We start from the raw sequence: 10016 nt of genomic DNA on the forward strand, positions 1-10016 counted from the left end.
CATTTTTTAATTTCTTCATCGAGCAGGGGAGAACAAAAACAAACAAAAGCGTCTTAAATTAATCTACAAACGCGATGGAAATGTCACTAATTTTATGGATATCCACTACTCACTGTGTAAACATCGTCACCCCAAACCAGGCGAAATCAGTCTATCTCGAGTTCCTCGTTCATTCATCCCTATTGTAGCATTCCCATCAGAATTTATTCTCCTGCCTCATCCACTAATTACAGGGAGCATCTTAAAGAAGCTCAGTGAGATCACGTTTATCCCAGTTCATCAAATGTGATCACCACTTTGTCTGTGGTCTGATCCAATAAGTTAAAGAGCTCAGTACCCGAGAAAAATCGATGTCCTACAATGTACAAGGTCAACAGGTCATTCCCGAGCAGGGAATTAAGCATTGAATCCATTTTGATTTATTTTCAAGTATGGGTCACTGCATATTTTAACCACGTCATTTTGAGACCACAGCATCATAAGATAGAGGATCAGAATAAGGCTGTTCGGCCAATCCAGAGTTTAGATCAGAATGATGCTGGAAAAGCACAGCAGGTCAGGCAGCATCCGACGAGCAGGAAAATCGAGGTTTCGGGCTAAAACCATTCTCCTGCTTTCTCCCCGTACTAAACAAGAGCCGATCTATCTCTGGCTTGAATGCACACAATCGCCTGGCCTCCACAGCCGGCAGCAGCAATAGGTTCCACAGACTCATCACCCTCTGGCTGAAGAAATTCCTCCCCATCTCAGTTCTAAACGGTGCCCCCTTGACCCTGAGACTGTGCTCTTATTTCCTAGTCTTGCCGACCAGTCAAAACACCTATTCCACGTTCACTCGATCTCAGTTTCTCAGTATTTTCTATGTTTCAATCAGATATCTATCCAATATCCCCCTTCACCCCCAAACTTATCCTTGAAGCGGCTACCAGGCAAGGATTCAGCACTCTGAATGCCTCTCCCAGCATGGTCAGGCAACAAACTATTTAACAAAGCTCACTGTCTACATATCTATCTTCAACAGAGAGGAAACATGCTTTTCTGACTTGCCAAAATCAGAATTATGAGCAATGCTAATGTAACACTCAAACTGAAATGAGATACGTGACATGTTGGGAAACGAGAAGCTGTACCATGCTGTTACTACGCCTGATAAATTAGTGTGTTTGAGTCACATCAGAGTTCAGAATGATTTGTAGCTCTCTCAGTCTGTGTCTCTTACCCTGGAGTGCGGTGATATTTTTACTTTGAGTGTTCTCTCCATGAGTGACCTGGCAGGTATAGACCGCACTGTTGTACCATTCACCATAAGGGACCATCAGCCGACTCGTCACCGAGAAGTTCCCGTTCGCCTCACACACGGGAGACGTGAAGAAGCCAGAATCCAAGGGTCGGCCATTTTTCAACCAACTCACGGAGATTGACTTCGGATGGAACTCGATGATTGAACAGACGACAGTATCAGAAGGGAGATAGCAACGTTGGATGGTATTCGTTTTAATGACAGAGTCTGATGAACAAGGCAGACGAATTACTGGCATAAATGAAGAAATGATGCCGTTGCTATCACTGAGACATATTGAGAGCCGGGCAGGAGTGGCTATTCAATATTCCAGGATTTAGTGCCTTCAGGCGAGACAGGGAAAGATGGAAAATGATGGGGGCGGGGGTGTGCGGTACAGAATGTTGCTTCTGTCGCAATTCTGACAAGAGTATTTTAGGCTGTAAAGAGAAATGAAATCATGGATACCTCCTTGAACAAAGGCAAATGGACAGTACTTCAAAACCAAAACACAGCAAACATAACTATTGGGAGAGCACGATAGACCTTACTATAGGTCCAAAATACCAACTGCAAATACATGGGCAAATTTCAGAGACGTGTAAATTAAATAGGGAATGAGAAAAGAGGTTTTTAACTTCCTCAGCATAGGCTTGGATATTCATTTTGTCAAAAATTTAGAGGGAGCACAATTCTGAAAATGCCCCCAGGAGAATATTTTAACAAAGTATGTGTTTAGTAGTGAGAATTTTAATCCAGACCTTGCAAGAGAATGCTGAACCTTAGGGAATGAAGTCGACCCAGTGGGTAAAACATCAATGGTGGAGCACTTTGCAGACAATGATCGTAAATCAGTTGGATTTCAGATTGTACTATAAAGCAATAGAAATTGGCCCAAAGTTCTGAAAAGGGGAAGGACAATTATAATAATATCAGGTAATGACTTGACCAGAGTGGACTGGAAGCTGACACTTAGTGGTAAATCTGAGTCAGAGCAGTGCGACACATTTAAGAAAGAGATAGGAAAATCACAGGGAGGACATTTCCCAGGAAGCCACTGCGTGGGACCAAGAATGTAGCGGGATCCGGACACCAAAGGGCATGGAGGGTGAGATAAAGAGAAACAAGGGAGGCCTCCGGTCTATACTGAAATCTCAAAACAATAGAAACTACTATGGAGTACAGAAAAGCAAGGGGAAGTTTGAAAGACAAAGGAATTAGAAGAGCAAAAGGGACCATGAGAAAATAATAGCAGTCAAAATAAAGGAAAATATTTTTTTAAAGTTACAGGCTCATTTATAATAAAAGAATTATTCTGGAAACAGTAATGCCCATTACGTGTTATTATTGGAGTGGACCCGGAGGATTAGGTTGTGGTCAAAACGAATGTGTTGTGTCAGTGTTCACTAGTAAGAGGGACAATGTGGGGACAGAAATTATGGAGGGGTGTTGTGATGTAGTTTTCAGAAATTAGGACACATGACGTGATGTGCTGTGTTGTCTTGCTGAATGAGAAGTGGTTATATTTCCAGGGCACATGAAAAGTATACCTAGCGATTGATCGATGCAAAAGATGAAGTAGTTGTGTCGCTGACAATAATGTAGAATTACATCAGCCAACGTTGCACTGTTATGTAGGATGAAGGAAGGGATAAATAATGAAAACATAGATCTGTCAAGCTAGTCTCAGTGGTAGGGAAACTATTGAGAAGTGAAATTAGTCTTCAGTTAGAAGATAAATCAACAATTTTCAGCACGGTTTTATTGAGAGGAAGTCATGTGTAACAATTTGATAGTAGTTTTCAGAGAGATAACTCGATGTCCAGATGATAGCAATAATCAGAGCCAATGGGATCCGAGTTAATTTGACAGATTGGATCTAGAACTGGCTGAGTGGTGGGAGCAGGGGATAATAGTCATCGGGTGTCTGCGTGACTGGAAATCTATTCTCCTGGTGTTCTGTAGGGATTGGTGTTGATTTCCTTGCTATTTCTCTTACATACCAATGATTGAGACTCAAATTTAGATGAATTCACAGATGAAATGAAAACTGTCATGTTGGTAAGTCATGAGCATAATGGCTTTAGATTGCAGGAGGATATACAAGGGTTGGTTGTATGTGAAGAGAAGTGGCAAATGGAAATTATTCTGGATAAATGTAAGGTGATGTAATTCGGCAGAAGAATCTATGAGGTATGACGTTTTGAATGGTGGAACCCTGGAAAGGCCTGAGAATCTTTGGTGCATGTACCCACCGATCCCCTATAGTACTGTGTCATCTGGATAAAGAGGCTAAGAAAGTGGCAGGATATTTGCTTTTATTAGCCTAGACATTGACAATGAAATGTAGGGAGATGATACTGGAACTTAATAGAACACTGGTTAGGCCATACTGAAGCGTTTTGTGCATGTTATCGAAGGAATGTGATTACACTGAAGGCAGTATTGATGAGATTTGCCAGGATCTTGCCTGGGTTGGAGGGTTTTAGTTCTGAAACTAAATTAGATAGACAGGGGTGTTCCTTGGAGCAGAGGAGAATTAGGGAGAAGATTATCATGATGTCTAGAATTATTTTAGGCATAGACAGGGTAAACTGGATGAAACCTTTCCCCTTGATGGAGAGATCAATGCCTCAGGGTGAAGGTAAGGCTAGGAGGTTCCAAGTGGATCTCAGGAGAAAACAAAATCAAACAGATGGTGGTGTTAGCCTGGAGCTCAGTACTTAAAAGTCTTGGACAGACTGAGCCCTTCATAATAAGTAAGAAGTATTGAGATGCATCCTTGCAAAGTCAAGTCACACAAGGCAATGAATCATGTGATGGCACATGGGACTGGAATAGTTAGGTGGCTGTTATTGATAGGCGTGAACTGGATGGATCAAAGGGCCTTTTTCCTGTCCTGTATAGGGTGATTCTACGAAAACGGTTATAAATAATGCCTTATTAATGTTAATCCCAGATGCTCTGTTTATCTCAGTTCCCACAACACGTACCTGGACATGGCATTTCTTTGCTCTTGTGTGACCCGCTGTGTTGAATCTCATAGTAGATTTTGCTGGGGCAACCTACCGCTGACTCGGGCAGGGTTAACTGGCTGTTCAGGGTGTAGGTTCCCTTCTTGTTTCTCACTGATGGGTAAGTCTTCAATCCAGTCTTGATTAGCTCCCCACCTTTCTTCCAGGTTACCTTTGTGACGTCAGGTGAATAGTCCATCGCCAAACAACCAAAGATCACAGAACCGGTGCTGTGCTCCTGACAGGAGGAGACCAGGCCATAAAGCATGGGTAGCGATGGTGTCTCTACAATAGAATGACCAATTGAGCATGTTAATTTCTGTTAATTTGACCTTATCAGTTATGCAAATGTATCCTCAGCTGTAAACGTTTGCCAGTATGCTCCCGCTGAGTCTACAGCATAACTGGAGTTTGTTTTTGTTTCCTACCAGTTGCTGATCATGATCATTGGTTCCCTCTTTAGAAACATGCCCTCGACCTTGACCATTGCCATATAATTTCGGAAAAAGAACATCCTGATCCCACCCCAGTAAGTGTTTGAAGATCTCACCAACTGACACTTTCACTGGATTGCTGTGAAGAGCAGTGAAGTTTCACAAAATACACCAAGGAAATGAAGATACATCGAAATTCTACAGTTTGTGCAAACAGGCCATTTGGCCCAACAAGTCCACACCCACCCTCTGAAAAGTAACGCATCCAGACCCATTCCTCTGTCCTATTATGCTACAGTTAACCCTGACTAATGCACCTTATCTCCCAATCACTGAACACAACATTTGCAATTCCCCCAGCTTGCACATCTTTGGACTGTGGGAGGAAACGCACACAGACATGGGGAGAAAGTGCCAACTCCATACAGACAGTCACCCGAGGCTGGAATGGAACCAGAGTCCCTAGCACTGTGAGGCAGCAGCGCTAACCACGGAACCAGCGTGCTGCCCCATTAGGTACCGTGCTGCTGGAAATACCCAACAGCTGGCAGTAACCCCGGAGAGAAATCAGAGTGAATCATAGAACATAGAACATTACAGCGCAGTACAGACCCTTCGGCCCTCGATGTTGCGCTGCCCTGTCATACTAATCTGAAGCCCATCCCACCTACACTATTCCATGTACATCCATATGCCTGTCCTATGACGACTTAAATGTACTTAAACTTGGTGAATCTACTACCGTTGCAGGCAAAGCATTCAATACCCTTACTACTCAATGAGTAAAGAAACTGCCTCTGACATCTGTCTTATACCTATCTCCCCTCACTTTAAAGTTGTGTCCCCCCGTGTTTGCCGTCCCCATACTTGGAGATCAGGCCCAGTGAGCCTTCCTCACTTATCAATGCAAGGCAGAATGTTCTCTCTGGGAGCAAGGTCACTGCCGCAGCAGGACAGGCAGGAGCTGAGCACTGGGACTAGGAGGATAACTGTCACGGCTGAATTCATGCCAATTGTCTGGAAGTTGAAACATCTAATTAACAATTATCTGAATTCTGGAGGCCTCTGAGAAATGGAGGACCATTAAGGTTCAGAGACTTTGGAGTATTACAGCTGAGTATTTACGTAAATATGAATTGAGAAATGAACAAGTAATCTTTAACTTTAATAACGATCAAACTGACACGCAGTTCACCACCAAACCTCATCTTTCAGACTAACCACTGCACTTACTCTGTCTAGACCTAAATTTCCACTCACATTGACAAACCCTACCCTGCTATACATCCATTCATGCCCGGAACACACAACCCCTATCACACGAAACACATCCAAGGCAATCCATATTGGTAGTGTAGTTGAGCAGAGAGATCTCGGTGTCCATGTACATAGATCCCTAAAAATTGCCAGCCAGTTTGATAGAGTTGTTAAGAAGGCATACTTTGTGTTGGCTTTCATCGATAGAGGGACTGAGTTTCAGAACCACGAGGTTAGGCTGCAGCGGTACAAAACTCTGGTGTGGCCGCACTTGGGAGTATTGTGTACTGTTCTGGTCACCACATTATGGAGAGAATGTGGAAGATTTGGAAGAGTTCAGAGGAGGTTTACCAGGTTGTTATTTGGTATGGCGGGAAGGTTTAATGAGGAAAGGATGAGGGTCTTGAGGCTGTTTTTGTTTGAGAGAAGAAGGTTGAGAGGTGACTTAATTGAGACATAAAAGATAAACAGAGGGTGGACAGTGAAACTCTTTTCCTTGAATAGTGATGGCTAGCAGGAGAGGTCATAGATGACAGGTGTCAGAGGTTGTTTCTTTCCTCAGAGAGTACTAGGGGCATGGAGCGCACTGCCTGCAACAATAGTACACTCGCCAACATTAAGGGCATCTAAAAGGTCATTGGATAAACATATGAATGAAAATGGAATCGTGTAGGATCGATAGGCTTCAGATTGGTTCCACAGGTCAGCGCAACATTGAGGTATGAAGGGCCTGTTCTGCACTGTAATGTTCTATATTCTATATTGTAGATAGACATATGATCTCAATTTCTTTCACTCATTTACACCCCTGCCGCCCTGCACCTGGCCAATGGTGAATCTGGCCCTGACTGGACCTGACACCATCATTTTCACAACCTCTGACAAAAGCCCACTACCCAAGACATGACCTCAGCCCTTGATCACTGACCTCTCATCTTACCCAAGTCAACCTGTGCACATTGTATCCCAGCTCCTTTCGCATCTTCCTTTACCACCGACCATTTTGCAAGACTCCGAGCTTTGCATTTTGACAACACGTCCCCCTGTCACTTCATTACAGTGACCTTCCACCCCCGAAACATCCTGGCACTCTGCCCACCTCTACACTAACCAGCCTGGCACTCTTCCCACCTCTCCACAAACCAACCTGGCAAAGACAGACCTCCTGCCTTTCAGCTCAAACTACCCCTCACCTACCAAGCACAATTCGACCAAATTATCCTGTGACCATTACCATTTACCTTGATGCCACCTTGCCAGACAGAGTGCATGCAAGCTTACCCAGCAGCCAGCCAACACCTCACAGCCTACCAGCCCAAACTCTCCCACATGCCCAATCTAGCACCTCACCTGCTCACCACCTTCCAACTTTGAGCCTACTCCACCATAAAGTCAGTGAGTCATAACGTCGTACAGCACAGAAACAGTTCCTTTGGTCCAGCTCATCCATGCTGACCAGAGTTCCCAAATTAAACTAATTCTACTTGCCTGCCTTTGTCCCATATCCATCCAGACCTATCCAGTTCCTGGAGCTGTTCAAATGTCTTCTAAATGTTGGACCTATCTCTGCATTTACCACTTCCTCTGGCAGTTCATTCCAATGTTTTGGACAGTTACAATATGAAGCCCTAACTCCTGCACTCGGTGCTCTGACCAATGATGGTACATGTGCCAAACACCTTCAACACACTAGGTACTTGAGACAACGCTTTCAAGAATCTATGAGTCTGAACCCTCAGGGTCCTCAGTGTTCAACATCACTACCCAGTGCCCTACCATTACCTCTGTAAGACTCTATGAGTTTGGACCCTCAGGGCCCTGTGTTTAACATCACTATCCAGTGCCCTACCATTAACTCTGTAAGTCGTGACCTGATTTGACTTCTCAAAAAGCAACACGTCGTATTCATTTAAATTACACTCCATCTGCCACTCCTCAGCCAATTGGCCCAGCTGATCACGATGTCATTGTATGTTTAGATAACTTTCACTGCCAATTATACCACCAATGTCGGCGTTACGTGCAAACTTACAAACCATGCCCCATTCAATGTTTTCATGGCTTTCAACCAAGATTGTACCCTGTTTGTCTTTCTCCCACATATCCATAGCATTTTTTAAGGATTGAAGGAATCTATCTCCTTATTGAAATCATTTAATGTTTTGTCCTTAATCAATTTCTGTAGTGGAGAATTCCAAAGGTTCACCATTCATTTGCTGAACAGTAAACAATCAGGTTCAATGTTATCGGTGTGTTGGGAAGACTGGTGAGCAGCAAGATTAATGAATAGCCTTCGAGAGGGGCCGAGATACCTTCTTCAGCTTCCATTTTGCATGCTGACATGTCCCTTCAGCAGCATGTTCCAAAATTGTGATCCTTGATGATAAGGGCGCACATGCATGTAAATGCTTCACCTGAAAGCTCTCCTCCAAATCAGACTTTAACTTGACTCTCAACTATTTCCCTGCTCGTTTCTTCTTCCTCAATCACAGCCATGGGACTCACTTCCTAACAGCGCTGTGAATGTGCTAATACCACACAAACTTCAGCAATTCAAATAGACTGGTTTCTCAAGGCGATATAAAAAGTCCGACACTTCCACACCTGTCTAGAGATTCAAACAATCACTGGTAGAATTGAAAATTATTTGAGGCACTTGTGTGTCTACACAAGATGACATGGTTTCCTTTTGTGTGATTTGACTGTGTTTTCACTGAATGAACAGAGATATTTCTTAATCATATAATAGGAATGAAGCTTCCCTCATTTTTAGCAAGGCAATCACACATTAATATTTCTTTATTCCAGGGAACTATAGTGTTAAATTAAAGAAATATGATGATTGGGATGTTTCAATTGGAAATTGTCAGAGATTTAAAGTTTACTTTCATGAGCAATTAATTCCAGCCTCATTGTGTCACAGTACTCACAGGAATGTCTTTCAGAAATGGTGTTTTGTTATGGGCAGTCGAATCAGTAAATCTGGGATAGTTTTTGCTTGTTAATCAAAGGTGTTAAAGAGTTTTAGCCAAAGGGAGACCTGTGGATTTAGCTCACAGATGCTCCATGATCGAAGTAAGTGGTGGAACAGCTCGAGGGGCTGAGTGCCCTCCTCTTGCTCCTACCTTCCTATCATTGTGTCATTCATTAAGCTAGCGCTGGCGGTGAACACTTTTTATCAAAATATTTCAACAAATTAATTGTTTCACACATGCTGTAAAAAAGCCTTCTGTTGATTATTTCGAACGTGATCATTGACATTCTCTATTTGAGTGATCAAAATAACTTCCACCCAATTACAGCAGCCACTGCGCTCTGGAGTGTGTTGTTACTTCATAATAGTTTCTTTTGAAACTACAGCTCGAGATCAGGGCGGTCAAATTCAATGATTCTCTGATATTTAATATCTCTGAACATTCGCAATTTGTTCAAATGCATTTTTTCTCTGAAGAACGTGTTTCATCGAACACAACTTTTTTCAATGAAACAACAAACTTTAAATGCTAGAAAACCAAAATAAAGACAGAAATTTCTGAAGAAACTCAGCAGGTCTAGCAACTCCTGTGGAGAGAAGGCAAGGTTAACCTTTCACATCCAGAGACCCCGCCCCCTTCACCAAATTGTTTTCATGTTTTTGGCACAAGAGCTCACACCTGTTGAGATAAACAGTGATTACGTTGGCTTGACTCCTGTTGGAAAAAGAATTCTTAGCAGAGGTTCTGGATGGTCTGAGATAGCAATTGAAGACCAACTGAAAAGCTGCTGCAAGTGTTGGATTCAGCGGAACTCCCACCGTACTGAACAATCAAATTCAGCTACAGCACTGGTTTAATATAAAGTAAAACAGCCGAAGCATAATCTCATCAAATATGCTGCGAAAATGATCTATTCTGGATTAGTTATAAATGATATTGCTAGAACAGCAAGTCAAAAGCTGGGATTTCTTTGAGCACTTACTCCATTAACACCATCTAGCGATGCCCAAAAGCTTGTGAACAAATATTGATCTGGAAAAAGCTGCTAACCACCAAA

At 42.9% G+C, this 10016-nt stretch overlaps 1 gene segment (V, D, J or C); it reads right to left on the bottom strand.

Annotated features, from left to right (window-relative positions):
- Positions 1–4413: 4413 nt before the first annotated feature.
- Positions 4414–10016, bottom strand: part of LOC122554657 — a 12469-nt gene continuing 6866 nt past the window's right edge. Inside the window, 1 exon segment of the V gene segment in view lies at positions 4414–4578. Within this exon segment, the coding sequence occupies positions 4510–4578 (69 nt within the window).

The sequence above is a fragment of the Chiloscyllium plagiosum genome, chromosome 11 (assembly GCF_004010195.1).
Source record: "Chiloscyllium plagiosum isolate BGI_BamShark_2017 chromosome 11, ASM401019v2, whole genome shotgun sequence".
Taxonomy (NCBI): Eukaryota; Metazoa; Chordata; class Chondrichthyes; order Orectolobiformes; family Hemiscylliidae; genus Chiloscyllium; species Chiloscyllium plagiosum.